General features: G+C 40.7%; 1 protein-coding gene across 2 annotated transcripts in view; it reads left to right on the forward strand.

The window, feature by feature from the left end:
• The window catches only part of plxna2 (plexin A2), a 185,023-nt gene that overhangs the window by 36,844 nt on the left and 130,895 nt on the right, over positions 1–17,284 (forward strand). For both annotated transcript variants that reach the window (NM_001123475.1, XM_018091073.2), the window contains 1 exon segment: positions 13,432–13,614. In NM_001123475.1, coding sequence (NP_001116947.1) covers positions 13,432–13,614 — 183 coding nt within the window.

Raw genomic sequence — 17,284 nt, forward strand, 5'->3', positions numbered from 1 at the left:
TGGTTGAGGGCTCAGCCTAAGTCAACAGTAATTTTCTTGTTATGTGCAGAGAAATTCTTTGGCTCATCCAACTTGTTTGGCTGGTAAGATATTCAACAAAGCGTACCCTGTGATGGATATGTCTGTCTTTAGAAATAATGGGAATTACTTTAAAACATAATAAAGAAAAACAGTAGTTTAGTTCTTTAGTTTATACCAGTTTGGAAATGCGAGGTCGTCAACAGCCTCTAGGTAAAACACATCTAAACTGCAGAGAGAAGCAGACCAACAAGTTAATTGTTTTGTGCTGTGAAATGAAATTAATGTAGGAGATTCCTAGATGTTATCCAATAATAATGATCTGACAAAAGCCATATCCCCTCAAGGAAATGTAAAAGGGATTTAATTACTTGTACTATTTAACTCCGACCTACATTACAATATAAATTTGTGCTGTGAATTTTAGCAGAATAAAGTACATATTTGTAAGTATTTGCAGATTCAAAGTTCCAAACACACTTTGAAGTTCTGTTTGGAGAGACAAAACTGTTTTTATTGGCTGGGACTTTTCTTTTAAAAAGGAGTAGTAAAAAAAAAAGTTATTTTGTTTCAAATTACTTATGGGGTAAATGTGATTGCTTCAAGTGTGGCATATCTTCTCAGTTTTTCTTTGAAAATGGGTTCTTATGCCTTTTCACGCATCGTTTATGAAGGTGTGCCATACTTTTTGTGATTCCAGTTATCCACAGTGAGAAGTAGTTGGTGACAATTCCTCATGTTTTGCCCTGTTCCTTCTACATAAAAAATATTGGAAACTAAACATTGACAAATCTGCTTCTAATGATATAATGATATATCATATGATATTTTAATTTTACAAATAATTAGCTATGCAGTACAAAAGAATGCACTACATAAGCTGACTTTGCATCCTAGTTCATAGAGACAGGTTATGATATGAGCAATGAGTTTACCACCATCATCCCCCAGCCTGTATTTCCTGTAGGAATACTGCCTAGTAGTGCCTAGAAGAGCAATATCTGTCCCATTCCACTTTACCGGAAAATTAGTGAAAAGTAGAAAAAAAATTGCGAAATGCGAAAATGTTGCACGTCAAAGAAAATTGTTGTGCACGTCAAAATAAAGTTGTCACACGCCTCAAAAAAATGACACGTGTTAAAAAATTAATGGACATCATTTTTCTTTTTACACGTGCATCATTGTTTTTATGCGCACTGCAAATTTTTTTGGCATACCCCTCTTCTCCATTCTAGATCATACTGCCTAGGCCTACATTGCATAGTGCACCAGGTTAAATAGCTTATAGGGGGTCAAACATAGAATAGTAATCACAGTAACCAATTACCAATGTTTTCTGGGCCTGACACAATGTATATGTGCAGAATGTCGATGGAAGCGCATGGAAATAAAAATAAAATATATATAGTGCAAACAAGTAAATTAAACGGAACAATAAATAAAGTGAGTGCTTTAGTTGAATACCACTAATACATGTGACCCCGATTCTATATATGTTCAAACTGCTGACCAGAACCACATATCAAGGAGCATATAAACCACACCCAGCTGGGCATTTGATTGAAGTGGAATCCAATTCAGCAGTATATATAGGATAGAAGATGAGGCAAATATAGTGTGAAACTGTTTAATAGGTATAAAAGGCCCTGCGCTCTGCAGGCTACTTACAGTACAGCAGTAGTATAAAAGTATTCAACAAACGAAATGTCCTCAAAAGCTCGACGCGTTTCGCGTGCTATACTGCACGCTTCCTCAGGAGCAGTTGAAATAAAGTGGGGTGTGGTTTATATGCTCCTTGATATGTGGTTCTGGTGAGCAGTTTGAACATATATAGAATCGGGGTCACATGTATTAGTGGTGTTCACTTTATTTATTGTTCCGTTTATTTTACTTGTTTGCACTATATATATTTTATTTTTATTTCCATGCGCTTCCATCGACATTCTGCACATATATTCTGAGGCTCATCTGAAGGGGAGCTTATATCAAGAGGAAGCAGCACAAGTTCACTTTTCATCACATTGGAGACTTGATATTTAGAGATTATCACCAAGAAGCGCTGAGTTTATGAGTGTTTGTTCACTCTCCAAAGACTATTTTTGACTGACACAATGTATGTACTGAAAAGAATTAGGACCTAGTGCTATAATCACAGCCACAGTAAGAAGCACCAAGAAAAATGTGTAAAGTTTGAGTCCATAGCTAGGAGGCTAACAGGCAAATTTAAGATATAGAATTATTGCTTCTCCGGTGATTCTTCTATTCCCCTATTGTTGCTGACCTTTTTGCTGATTTGCATTCAAGTGAACTGTAAATGATTCCTCTCATGCCTTTGCATACCTTGCTGGAATAATGGGTGCCAGTGCTGTAATCAGAAAACTCAGCCAAGGTTAAACATTAGAGATGGAACAATCCCCAAATACATGACTAAATTAATTAATTGGAGAGAGCAAAGCAGCATTTCCAAACACCACTGGCACAGATAATACACTTGGAATGAGAAATGTATTTGCAGAAAAGGAGAATATTTTGCCAGCAGATTAGCAATACAATATAATTCCAGCACAATGAAGAGCAATGCACAAAGCCAATATGGTATCCAATGACTTGATACCTGACGCTTTTACTGTCTTAAATTGTCAAGAAAGAATTTTCTATTTTAATGCATTTAAACGTCTAGGCTTTGGAATTCTAAATGTCATTTTTAAGAACCATGTGTTTCTACAATATTGCCTTATGCTGGAGTTTATATCTAGATTTATATACAATAGAACATTTTATCCTTGGATTTCTACCCTTATTTTTACATTGTCATTTCTATATTTAATATATTTAATCAAATCCAAATGGTTAATGTTAAACCCTGTTGTTTATTTGCACTCTGTCTAACCCAGTGGGCAGCAAGGGGCTTTTTTTTCCTTTGAGACTACAAAGTAGCTTGTTGGAGTTTTTTTTTCTAAGATTTTCTGATAATACTGGTGGAGTCTAGAAATATGAGTATGGTTTTATCAGCAAGATTAACATTAGTTTTGCAAAAGTGTTCAGCCTCTTAAATTTACTTAACCTACTTAAAACTTGTTTTCTGTGCCAAATATTTTTTTTGTTATTAGTGTGATATAGTTTTATGTTGGAAAAAGTTTGACAGAGGAACCTACAATACGCCATTGAATAAGCGAGAATCGGTTTTCACAGTCTCAGATTCCCAATTGGATTAAGACCAAGGCTTTGGTCTTAAGGACGTCATAGGACCTTCACCTTTTTGGTTTTGAACCACTACATTTTTACTTTGGCCTTGTTATTGGGCCAAAAGGGGTTGCTGCTGATAAATGCTGCAAGAAAACATGTTTTAGTACAAAACTTGGGTAAAAGATTTTCTTTTAGTAGGGCAATGATCCCAGAGCCAAGTAATACTTAGTCAAGACCAAAAAGGTGAATGTCCTATAATGCCCCAGCCATAGCCCTGATCTCATACCAGCTGAAAAAGCATGTACAACTCTCACTATATTTTACAATATGGGTTACATTATTTACTTAATATTCACGCAATATCTAATCAACCATTAATTTTACTCAATAAACTCCCCCCCCCCTTTTTTTTGTTTCTTTTTTCTCTGTGATAATAATAATTTGTACTTGATGGTAATTAAGTTGCATAACCTATTGGGTTTATTTAGGGGCACAAAATAGTATCAAAATAGGTGAATGTTAGAGTTCATTTGAAAAGTACCCTTTTAAAAAAATTCATAGCTCGAAATAGAAAGTGGGTGAATTTTCCTGTGGAAGTCTGGTAGCAGACTTAAGGATAAAGATCCAAATTACGGAAAAATACATGTCTAGTAAACCCCAGGTCCCAAGAATTCCAAATATATTTTTTTAGATTTACTGTAGCTGTCATTATGTCCTGTGAAACGGCGAAACTAAGAAACCTTTAGGTCATTAATTTTAGTACTTTAACAACAAGCTGATTCTTTCCAATAAACTGAAGTTCCCCAGTGATTCCATGTTGTTAAGAAAGTGGATTTGTTATCTGGCATATCTATGGCACACTGCTAAGGCATGTAATAAGAAGGGGGCATTGCTTTGTTAAAGAGCCATTTATAACGTGCACAAATGCCGGCCCATCAACCACTTCTGTGACCGAGTAAAGGCAAAAGGTCACAGGCTGAGTTCCTTCTTTACAGACCAGACAACTCCAAGGTGACATCAAACATGCTTTATAATTTTATCTTAAGGGTCCATTATTCAGTACATGACATGAATGGTAGTTTGGACACAGCAAACAAGCCTGTGTTTGGTATATATAAATACTCATAAAGGTACTTGACTTTTAACTTCAAACTTCCAGGTCTCTGGACTGGAATAGCGCATCAGTTCAGTCTGTGGCCCTCCTGCTGTTGTTAAACAAAATTACCAGCATCAGCAGGGGCCAGTCTGTCAGTGACCAGCGGCCCAGATTAGATATCTGTTTTCTTCTTCTAAATAGATTTGGCATTAAATTGCTCCCTATAAGAATGCATGAGATCAACTATAACATAGTAATGTCATTATTCTTATAAAGAACTACTTGTACATAGTCCTGCGCAGGCAAACAATAAAATTCGCAAACTTTTTTTCCTCTGTCGGAAATGGTCACAAAACGGTTTCCGCATTTGCAAAGCCCATATTACATTTGCAATTTTGTTCACACAGGGGCATACATTTTTGCATTGCGAATATTTTTTCCTTTGCCGACTTTTATTACAGTCCCCCCCTTAGTGCCTGTCTGTCTGTCTATCTATCTATCCTTTTTATCATCTATAAAAGAAAGAGAAGATTAACCGAGGTGATCTATCATCTATTTATCTGTCTATATCTATCTATCTATCTGTTTATCTATTTATTATCTATAAAAGAAAGGAAGATGAACCTAGGTGATTTATCTATCACACACACAATTCAGAACAACAAATCACATTTCACAGTGTAATAATGTTCATTATACATTTTTCATATCGCAAATTTCCATTGCACATTGTGCATTTAAAAAAAAATTGTGTAATATTTTTGCGTACAATAAACACATTTTTGTTTATATTTTGTCTATACACACTGCACAATATAACAAGGGATTTGAATTCATTAATTACATGCTCCTATATATACTTTACCCCATGTTTGTTTATTTCTGTGTCTATCTATACCTTTATCTGTCTTTAAGTCTCTCTCTAGCTATTGATAATATGTCACAACCCCTAAGCTTATCATCTTAAAAGGTTCCCAGAGCCCACCAAGCATGTGAGTGTCACAGACTATTCTAACAGAATCCAGTATGGTGACCCACTGTGACAATTTTAAAGGCCTGAATCTTTACTACTATGCTGAACCTTGGTGATAATAATACTTTGTTGGTGCAATAAGTTTAGTATATAAAAATTGGCATTTGTGGCCATATTCATTTCGCTAGTGTCGCTAACATCACCCTGGCAAATAGCATCATGAGCAAACATAAAATTTTTTAGCATAAAAACAGTATTCTGTGATCAAGCATACATAAAAGGAAAGAAAATCTGCATGGATTGAATAATCAAACACCATAATAATACATGCAACAGTTGCATTTCTTTCAACGACTCCCAAGAAAATAAAATAAAGTCAGTTCATCTGTGAAGAACTGCACTTGACTTTCTCAGGTTACTGAATACTAACTAGTCAGCCTTTTTACCTTTAAACCATTATTCTGTTTTCTTTTAGCGGAACCACAGTGGCAAGTATTGTATGTTATATTTGTGCTGTGACAAGGGATTTTGTATGTTTAAGGTCAAGATTTCTCATCTTTGTTGTCTGAGCCAAACTTCTAATTTTAAATATCCTTTCAATGTAATTTATTAATGACAGGTAGGCCATCTGTGACGCAGAAAAACCTTCCATGTTGATCCATGACTGAAGGCTTCTTCATGCACAGATAGTGGTTACCACCAAAGCAGTTGCTCTGTCTGAGGACTTTTGAATACAAAGTAATATTTTCTAATGGAAACAAACTACTCCATTGCCTGAGTGTCATTATCTTTGTGGGGTCAGCTCCTGGCAAAGGCCACCAGCTAGCTTCCTGTTCGGAAGAACCTAATATAAGTCTAGAAATAAATATAAGTTGCCTATAGTGAAGGGAACATTTCTCAATATTGTTTTTTGCAAACAACATTTGTTTCCTCTGCTTGTTAGAAAAAAAAACATTCCGAATCAAAGTGGCTATTGGAGCAATTTTCAGCTGTTCTGTCAATGTGTCATAATTGGCATAAAACTGACGTTTTGTCACGACTAAGCAGGAAACGTCACTGGAAGAAGTCGTTGAGGAAGGACCTCTCCTACACCTCCCACTAAGGAACACAGCCGCTGGGGGTGAAACAGGACTGGAGCCAAGTGAAGGAGTGGCAGGAGTGCCGAACCAGGCGTCTAGGCAAAAACGGAAGGCAATCGGATGGTCAGGCAGGCAATAGGTCGGTACAGGCAGCAGGATTCAGAATCGGAAGTCAGGCCGGGTCAAAATAACAAATATCAATCAGGAAACAATGCTTGGCGTCTTTCACAAGGAAAATGATCACTTCGCAGTGATCCTAGGCCTCTGGCGTCTTTTTAAGCGCAAGGCGCATGCGCGGGCGTCAAGACGCACGCCGGCGTCAGAGCGTGCGCGTGCGTCAAGGCGCGCGCCGGCGTCAGAGCGTGCGCGTGCGTCAAGGCGCGCGCCGGCGTCAAGACGCGCGCTGGCGTCAAGACGCGCGCCGGCGTCAAGACGCGCGCTGGCGTCAAGACGCACGCCAGCGTCATAGCGTGCGCCAGCGTCAGAGCGCGCCCCCTTGCGACCAGGTGGACGGCCACGACGAGCAGGTACCTTACATTGCCCCCTCCCAAGGCACGGCCTCCGGACGTGCACCGGAGCGGGCTTTCCAGGACATCTCCTATGGAAAGATCGAATCAGCCGAGGAGCATGGACATTTCTTACGGACTCCCAGGAATTATTCTCCGGCGAGTAACCCTTCCATTGGACCAAGTACTGCAAATGCCCTCTATGGAATCTGGAATCAAGGATAGCCTGGACCTCGAATTCCTCCACACCCTGCACAGTTACCGGCTCCGGAGGCATCTCCACACGACCAGGGAATGGATTTCCTACCACCTTCTTTAGTAGCGAGACGTGAAAGACAGGGTGAACCCGAAGATTAGCAGGTAATCTTAATTTGAAAGTAACGGGATTGATCTGTTCAACAATCGAGAAGGGTCCCATGAACTTTTGGCCCAACTTCTTGGTAGGACACGAGAGCTTAAGGTTGCGAGTGGATAACCAGACAAGGTCACCAATCTTAAATTCGGGATTTGGCTTCCGTCTTTTATCAGCATGTCTCTTATAGCTAAGTTGTGCTTCTCGTACAGCTTGTTGAAGAAAGTCAAAATTGTGATTTAAAAATAAAAGTCTGTCTTGAGCTGCAGGAACCGACACTTCAGATAGACCTGGCAGAGAAGTGAGGTGAAAGCCATAATTGGAGAAAAAGGGAGTCTGTTTGGACGAGGTATGTATAGCATTATTATACGAAAACTCCGCTAGGGGCAAGAGTGTAGACCAATCTTCTTGAGAATAAGAGGAAAAACACCTCAAGTATTGCTCCAAGGTTTGGTTGGTGCGTTCAGTCTGCCCATTCGTTTGAGGGTGGAATGCGGAAGACAGAGCGAGGCGAATATGAAGCCCTTGGCACAAAGATCTCCAAAACCGAGAGGTGAACTGTGATCCCCTGTCCGAAACTACCACCTTGGGTAGGCCGTGGAGCCGGAAGATCTCTCTAATGAACACCTCCGCCGTTGTAGCAGCCGATGGTAAGCCAGACAAGGGTATAAAATGAGCCATCTTAGTCAGCCCGTCAACCACTACCATAATCGTGTTAAACCCAGCAGACTTGGGAAGATCCACAATAAAGTCCATAGAGATCCTTTCCCAAGGTCTTTCAGGAACAGGGAGGGGCTGAAGAAGACCCATTGGGCGTGAATGTGAATTCTTGAACCGGGCACACGTTTGACAGGAAGAAACATACTTAGCACAGTCTCTCATCATCCCAGGCCAAAAAAAATGTCTCTTGGCAAGTTCCTGTGTCTTGTAAACACCCAGATGACCAGACACCGGGTGGTCATGTATAAACTTAAGTACCTCAAGGCGTAAGTCTTCAGGGACAAAAATCTTATTATTTGCTATGAGGTACTTCTCTTGGCGGACAACATCCCCCGGGGGGTTGACGACAGACTCAGAAGCATACTGGATCTTTTGTAGTAGTTCCGCCTGAAGTAGGAGAAAGTTGGAGGCGTGTAGAATCGTGCTGGAAGACGAATTGTTTTCAGGAGCAGGGAACAGGCGAGATAAAGCGTCCGCTTTCCCATTCTTGGAACCAGGTCTGAAGGTTACATGGAAATTAAATCTGGAAAAGAAGAGCGCCCATCTGGCCTGACGAGGCCGAAGTCTCTTTGCGGATCGTAGGTATTCTAAATTCTTATGGTCAGAGAATACTAGGATGGGGTGAGCAGCCCCCTCCAACAGATGGCGCCATTCTTGGAACGCCGATTTAATGGCGAGTAACTCTCTGTCTCCCACATCATAGTTCTGCTCAGAAGAGGATAGTTTCTTGGAGAAAAATGCAATAGGGTGAAGCAGACTCTGTACGTCATTTCTTTGTGACAACACTGCTCCAATGGCATACTCCGAGGCGTCTACCTCTAGAACAAATGGACGAGTGGGGTCAGGATGCTTCAGAATGGGTGCCGAAGTAAAGCGACTCTTGAGATCAGAGAAGGCTTGCTGGGCCTCAGGCGTCCAACAGAATTTCTTTAGCGAGCTGGTAAGGGCGGTAATAGGAGAAATAATCTTAGAAAAGTTCTTGATGAATTTTCGATAAAAATTGGCAAAACCAACAAACCTCTGCACAGCCTTGCGGCTATTTGGTGTGGGCCAATCTAGAACCGCTGAGACCTTACGAGAGTCCATCGACATTCCCTCAGGGGAGATGATAAAACCCAGGAATTCTATAGTTAATCTCTCGAATTCACATTTCTCCAGTTTCGCGAACAGTTTATGGGCTCGCAAACGAGAGAAAACTTGTTTGACATGGCGTCGATGTTCTTCCAAGGAGGACGAAAAGATCAAAATGTCATCTAAGTAGACGATAACAAAAAGATCCAAGAAGTCCCTAAAAATATCATTCACGAAGTGTTGGAAAGTTGCTGGAGCGTTACATAGGCCAAAAGGCATAACCAGATATTCAAAGTGTCCGTAACGTGTGCGAAAGGCCGTCTTCCATTCGTCCCCCTGTCGAATACGGACCAGATTATACGCCCCTCGAAGGTCCAGTTTAGTAAATACTCGGGCGGAGCGTAGTCTCAGGAACAATTCCGGTATGAGCGGCAAAGGGTATCGATTCTTAATGGTAATTTTGTTCAAATCTCGATAATCAATACAGGGGCGTAAGGAGTGATCCTTCTTTTCAACAAAGAATATACCTGCTCCGGCAGGTGAGGTGGATGGACGAATGAACCCCTTTTTGAGATTTTCCTCAATATAGTCCTTAAGAACGGTAAGTTCAGGTTCTGATAAAGGGTAGATTCGCCCAAAAGGAATAGCTGCGCCAGGAAGAAGGTCCACAGGGCAGTCGTAAATCCGGTGCGGTGGTAGTACATCCGCTCCTCTCTCATCAAAGACGTCTAGGAACTCGTGATAGGATTCCGGAATGAGCTTAAGCCGAGGATCTGAAGACAGGACCGACAACTCCTTTGAGGCCCAGTCATGACGGGAGCATTGGCCGGAAGAAAATGTTATTTGATTAGAGTCCCAATTGATGAGAGGATTATGTGCCTTCAGCCACGGGAACCCCAAGATGAGGGGATACAATGGGGAGGAAACTACATCAAACGAAAGAGTCTCACTGTGCTTCTGAATCTTTATTAACAAAGGAAAAGTCTCAATCAAAACTGGACCAGAAGAAATATCAGATCCATCTGCCAATTTCACCATCAATGGGCTGGATCTGGGTTTCAAAGGAATACAATGCAATCGGGCGAACTCCCGATCAATAAAGCAACCGCAGGCCCCGGAGTCAATCAGTGCTGGAACCTGGAGCGTCTTTCCGGACCACTGTAAAACAGCAACAACAGACATAAGTGAAAGTCCATTGACCCCTTCTGCACTGAGAAGAACTGGTGCTGAATTCTTACTATTAGGTCGCACAGGACAACTGCGAAGGAGGTGGCCCGAAGCACCACAATAGAGGCATAAGTTCATACGTCGTCTGCGTAGTCTCTCCTCAGGTGTTAATGGAGAGCGGATGAGGCCGATCTGCATGGGTTCAGGCTCCTCAGACAACGAAGAAGCGGCCATGGGAGGTGTTGAGGTAGATTTGGGGAACAGGGGTGCTTTGGGGAGCAACCAGCTTGGTTGCGAGACCCCGGATTTCTCCAGTCTCCTCTCCCTCAAACGCCGATCAATTTGGATCACTGTCCCAACAAGCGATTCTAGTTCGTCAGGAACCCCAACACGAGCTAGCTCATCCTTCAGAACTTCCGACAAGCCAATTCTAAACTGGTGTTTCAGAGCCGCTTGGTTCCATTGGGTGTCCGCAGCGTAGTTGCGGAAATCTGTGATATACTCCTCAACCGGGCGTCTACCCTGGAAGAGGGATCTGAGCGCAGCTTCAGCTGAAGCCTCTCTTTGGGGGTCGTCATACAGTACAGCCATCGCCTGAAAGAAAGCAGTAGAGTCACTGAACAACGGGCTGTCTTGTTCCAGAAGACGGTGGGCCCATGTCTGAGGCTCCCCGGATAGAAGCGAAATGGCAAACCCCACCTTAGACTGTTCAGTCGTATAAGTATAGGGGTTCAAAGTAAATTCCAGCTTGCAGCTATTCATAAAGGCCCGAAACTTCTTGCGGTTCCCAGAAAAGCGCTCTGGCAGAGAAAGCTTGAGCTTGGGCGTCGCTGGCTGAATAGCCCCGGGTGAGGGAGCAGCGGGGACATCAGCGGGATCTCCAGGCAAAGGCTGTAATTGAGCCTGGACAGAATGCAGCCCGGCTTGGAGTTCTTGTACCGCTTGAGTGAGGGCGGTCATTTGCTGAGTCAGCAGTTGCATGGCCGGGATTTCCTCAGCTCCTTCCATACTGGCGAAGTGATACTGTCACGACTAAGCAGGAAACGTCACTGGAAGAAGTCGTTGAGGAAGGACCTCTCCTACACCTCCCACTAAGGAACACAGCCGCTGGGGGTGAAACAGGACTGGAGCCAAGTGAAGGAGTGGCAGGAGTGCCGAACCAGGCGTCTAGGCAAAAACGGAAGGCAATCGGATGGTCAGGCAGGCAATAGGTCGGTACAGGCAGCAGGATTCAGAATCGGAAGTCAGGCCGGGTCAAAATAACAAATATCAATCAGGAAACAATGCTTGGCGTCTTTCACAAGGAAAATGATCACTTCGCAGTGATCCTAGGCCTCTGGCGTCTTTTTAAGCGCAAGGCGCATGCGCGGGCGTCAAGACGCACGCCGGCGTCAGAGCGTGCGCGTGCGTCAAGGCGCGCGCCGGCGTCAGAGCGTGCGCGTGCGTCAAGGCGCGCGCCGGCGTCAAGACGCGCGCTGGCGTCAAGACGCGCGCCGGCGTCAAGACGCGCGCTGGCGTCAAGACGCACGCCAGCGTCATAGCGTGCGCCAGCGTCAGAGCGCGCCCCCTTGCGACCAGGTGGACGGCCACGACGAGCAGGTACCTTACACGTTTTATAGGAAAGCTTGCACCACCATTTATAAATCCCATGACAGGTTTTTAATGTAATGTGTAGATTTTGCTTCCATGTAAACTATATTACTTGCCCAAGTCCTGTAATTCTAGAGGTATTTCCTGTTTTATATATTGATGTTCATAAAGAATTTCTAAGAATCTTTATACATAATACATCCTATATTTATAGGCGAGTGTGAAGTGACAGGGTACACTAACCAGGAATCACTAAGTTCAAATTTTATATTTCAGTTATTGGAATATTGCTTATGTATGATGGAATATCAAGCATTGCTTCGCTATGAGAACTCAATGTAATGCATAACTACTTCTTTTAAAGTGGAAAAAAATGCTTTTCTATAAAACACTATAGGACACTATAATATGCCTGACAAGTGCCAGTGATAGACAGGTAAGGACCTTCTAGACAACCCTCTTGCTACATGGGGGGCAGATAGTAAGAGATAAGGTTCTGTTTACAGGTATGGGACCTGGGATTTTGTTTGGATAAAGGGTCTTTCTGTAAGTTGAAGCTCCATACTTTAAGTGTTATAAAATTAATTTCAAAATATAATAAACCCAGTAGGATTTTTTGCCTCCAATGAGCATTAATTATATTTGGGATCAAGTATAAAGTACTTTACTATTATTACAGAGAAAAATTAATAAAATTTTGAATAATTTGCTTAAAATTGAGTTTATGGGAGATGGCCTTCATATAATTCTGAGCTTTCTAGATCATGGGTTTCCCTTACTATTTGTTTCTCTTTAGTGATATGGAATACATTTACTGTTCTCATCTATATCTATCTATCATTTATCTATCTATCTATCTATCATCTATCTATCTATCTATCATCTATCTATCTATCTATCTATCTATCTATCTATCTATCTATCTATCTATCATCTATCTATCTATCTATCTATCTATCATCTATCTATCTATCTATCTATCTATCTATCTATCTATCATCTACATATCTGTTTTTAGAAATGGAGCAAACTTTTCCCTTGTTCTGACATAACCCCCACTTATAATTATATTCATATACTCCGCATGGAATTGGTCAGGTTTCAGGGTCTCTTGGGGGTCTTCTCTGCTCACAATGAAACATGGGAAAGATGGCACATGCATTATATCAATATAACTATTTTAGACCCTAAGGTAGAACAAGTGACCAGCCAGCCTGGCTAAGACATACAGCCTGCTACTTAGCACATTTATCTTTAAAGGCTTTCCGGCCTCTGTCTCCAGGAATGTTTTTTAGAGATGCTTTATGAGTAATACGGAGATGAAAGTGATTTCCAGCAATATTTTTAAATATGATTGAAATAATTTTGCAATTTGTATATATATATATATATATATATATATAACACACATATATATATATATATATATATATATATTCTTACTTTTCACTTTGTGTAAAGCTTTCCTTACATGGTGGCCATATAAAATAATTATTTTTTCTGCTCATGTGCAGTTCAACCTTTATGTTACAGACTTATTAAACTCTATCAACAGTTGAAATATATATATATATATATATATATAAAGAGAGAGAGAGAAAGAAGGGGATGGGGATTATTAAAAAGTCAACCACATTATTTGTTTTTTTACTGAGATTTTATGTCTTTTGCAGCCGGTTCCCATTGATGATAATTTCTGTGGCTTGGATATTAACCAACCGTTAGGAGGATCCACCATGGTAGAAGGTGTTACTCTGTACACGGAAAGCAGAGACAGAATGACATCCCTAGCATCTTATGTCTACAACAACTACAGTGTGGTATTTGTGGGCACCAAAAGTGGAAGGATCAAAAAGGTATGATTAACCAAGGTTCATTAAGATTCTCCTGTAATCATTAGTTCAGGTATGGGGTTCCTTTGGCTTTTTGTTATCTAGCATATTTAAAAATGATGTGCTGAAAGAATGATCTCTTGCATAAGTATGGTGGCTGTACCTCAGCTATATAGTGGGCATCAAGAAAATGTGGATATACCAGTTTCTAATGCTTATAAAGTCACTGTGACTTATGTTACTTAATTGCCAATAAAATGATAGGTAGTGAATATATTATACAAAAAATAGCGATTTGCGAAATTCGTCACAAGGTTTAGCTGCAAAAAAAGAACATAAACTGCAATGCATTGTGTGCTATAAAAAAAAAAAGTAGCCATTGAATTTAATGCATTTTGCAAATATTAGCCGCTTTGTGCAGTTTGTGGCAAAGCAAAGCGGGACAGATTCGTCACAAACCAATTATCTAGAAAGTTCTGAAACACACCAATTTCCCGCCATTGGTGGGAAAAAAAATGACGCATGTCAAACAAAAATGTTAAAGGATGCAAAAGGGCAATATTTCCTGATATATCCAGTTTGGCAAGATTCTTTAAAGGAGACATATTGGATAAATGGGAAACCCCTAACCCTGTAGGCAATTATGAATAATATCCGGTGCTGGTTTCCCTTTGGGCTAAACATTAACCCTATCTGTAACAATGGCCCCTTTATTGGAGCTCCCTATAGATCCTCTCACTTCTCTTTCCAAGTTTGAAATGGAGAGTGGGCGTGTCCTAACGGTCCCTGCCAGAAGCACAGTAGGAGGGGGAGAGCCAATCACAGCCCTGCACTCACACAAGCACAGACAGGCTTCAGTTCCCTATCAGGTCAGCCTAGCTGCTGATTGGTTCCTATCCTACAGTGCAGGGTACGGAGGGCCGCCGGCTCCCCAGCTCATCCAGAGAATTCAGCCAGCAGGAAGTGGAACAGATGGGCGGGGCTAGTGGGGTTTTTGTGGAATTTCTCAATAAATCAGTCTGAAACACAACTTTTTTAGCACAATCCTTCTATATCTAGAGGAGTATAATTCCCTGGTACATTGTTAATTTTTATAGGATATGTCTCCTTTAATAGGTCACAACATAATATATACTATCTGTTGGCTAAGTATTCATTCTGGGGGTATAGTTTTCCTTTAAAATACCAGGGCCTATTTTCAGTCCCAGTCCAGCCTGATTAGTAGTGTCGACAGTTTAAAGAGAAGCCTCTTAGGTGGTGTGTTTTTCCCAGAGTCTTAAGAATTTACCAAGAAGGTGAATGACAAATGCCAAGTGGAAGAGAGTTCTGTAAGTAGAATAGATGAGTGACTAATGATGTGTAAGACGGTATGAATTTCTGACTTCCCTTGTCTGATCATCAGAATGTATATGTCTGAGAGCAGAAATCACAGTTCACGTATATGGATAATGTGCAAAGGGTGATGAACCTTAAAGGGCAGGATGAGAATAATAGTTTGTCTTATGGGAATATTAATAGGAATCCAATAAAACAATTTCAGAAGGTAGGAAGGAGACAGAAATCAGAAAGAACAAGAGATGACTTTGATTTTTGTGTATACGATAATGTCTCTTCATGTGCCATTTTATCTGAAACACCTGGCAGAATGATGAAATATGTCAGTAAGTGGGTAAATTATACTCTAGAAGAGATTTCATTTCAAATTAAACATGAAAAGGGGAATTAGCTGAAAAGCTGCATTAATGGCAAATGTGCAGATTTTTGCAGTGTTGTATTCTTTTTTTGTTTCCCTAAATAGGTTTTGTGTATTTTGGACTGCTCCTATATTTTATCTTGGTTCGACTTATCAAACAGAACTGGCTGCATGTTGAAGCATGTCCATTATTTATAAAATGTAAAATGGGACACGTTTGTTGCGGAGAAAAATAAAGGGTATTTGTAGGCAAGACAACTGTTGCTTTTTGTGAACTTTTAGGACCCTTTGTATGGCCTGCAACAAGTGGTATTTTCGTTCTACTGGGCATGGAAATATTTTCTGTGCTGCAGCAGCTCCCTCCTGTTTTCCTTAATGACTGCCTGCCAGTCACAAAAATGTCAAACATTGCAGTGCTAATGGCCAGCCAGGGGCTTAAGAAGATTGCCCAGTAATTATATCACTTCCAGTCATGGAAGAGCTGTTGAACTTCTCAGAACAATTAGGCAAAGTGTGCTGTGAAGCTTTCTGGAGTTAAAAATAATTAAAACTAGATTGATTTTCTTCAGAGTCAGCTTGAGTGTTGACTCTAGAGAAGGGAGTGATGGGTCTGTCTGACCTGTCATTCATCCTTCCAAAAGTCAGCAAACTAGATTACCCATGGGGGTATCAGCAGCTGCAGGGCAGGGGGGCAGCACAAAAACTACAAATAACACTCAAACTTTGCAAAGTTTGCCCTAATGAAATAAATTCCTACATTATTAAATCACAACAAAAGGTCTTCAAATAATTGATTTCTATGTGCAGTGTTATATTTATGTAAGGTTCCCTTAAATCCCTTAACGACAAGAGGAGGCAGTAACAGGGTTAATAGTTAAAAACATTCAACATGGCAGTGCACTTATTCTGGGGACTCATTAGTCCTTAGATACTGCATGTCCACAGCCAGAGCATCGCAGACAGATACGTTGGAATACTGAGGTCAACCCCTTTTCGCTCGACAGAAGATAGAGCACCCGGGGCTACGCAACAGTACTTGTTTGTAGCTATTACTTTGATGAATCATGAAAGGCATCATTCCTTTCTTTTGCCATCACAGAAAGGACTAATGCCAAGGGCTACAGCATACAGGACAATAATTGCCCAATAGAGTCTTGCCTGTCTGCTATTGAATTGTCCTCTCTTCAGATTTGAGGACTTGTTTGTTTGCAAACGAATATCTGGGGAGGCTTTATATTTGCATTTGTAACTCAAGTAAATCATCAGCGGTAAAGTAAGCAAACCCGTATTTGTTATTATGAGCAAATTTACATTGAAATGACTGTCAAATGACAGGACTGTGAGGGCAGTTATGTTGTACTAAATAGCTGTCTGTTGCTTATTTTTGTAATACCTCAGACAACCCTGTGTGGTTAGGTCATGGTTCAGTTGCACAGAAACCGTCTCTAAACATGTCATTAGGACACATGTCACTTCACCAAATCCAACTGTCACTGTTTTAAGCAAGAAGACAATGGCTGAGACATTTGCGACATTTAGCATAACATCCTTCATCAGTTTTTCTTTAGTTAGTAATCCAAAAGTGGTGTACTTACCCGTTCACGAGAATTGCTGTTTAACAAACAATGGTCATTACATTGATTTAGATTTACAAAAACTGACAGTCAGTTGCTGCAGTGGCATGACATCTATTTACATGTGGTTTGCATTTACATTTGTAGATGTCTGCTCTGCATGGTTCATTTGGGTGTCTGTTGGCTTTAGTGGACCACAGCCACTATAAGAAAAAAAAATATATATAAATGTATATGTGTACATATATATAATATAGATTTACTCTATAGTTCTTAAGATTTATGCATATTATCACGTATATAAGGTTATTTTGAATTCATATTTTTCTTCTTCTCTTAATTGCTTGCCTTAGGTAGAAGAACATTAATTTTCTATGGTAGATTAGAGCAAGAAACAAGTGGATGCTATATGAAAGCAGTGTTTGGT

The sequence above is a fragment of the Xenopus tropicalis genome, chromosome 2 (assembly GCF_000004195.4).
Source record: "Xenopus tropicalis strain Nigerian chromosome 2, UCB_Xtro_10.0, whole genome shotgun sequence".
NCBI classification, from domain to species: domain Eukaryota; kingdom Metazoa; phylum Chordata; class Amphibia; order Anura; family Pipidae; genus Xenopus; species Xenopus tropicalis.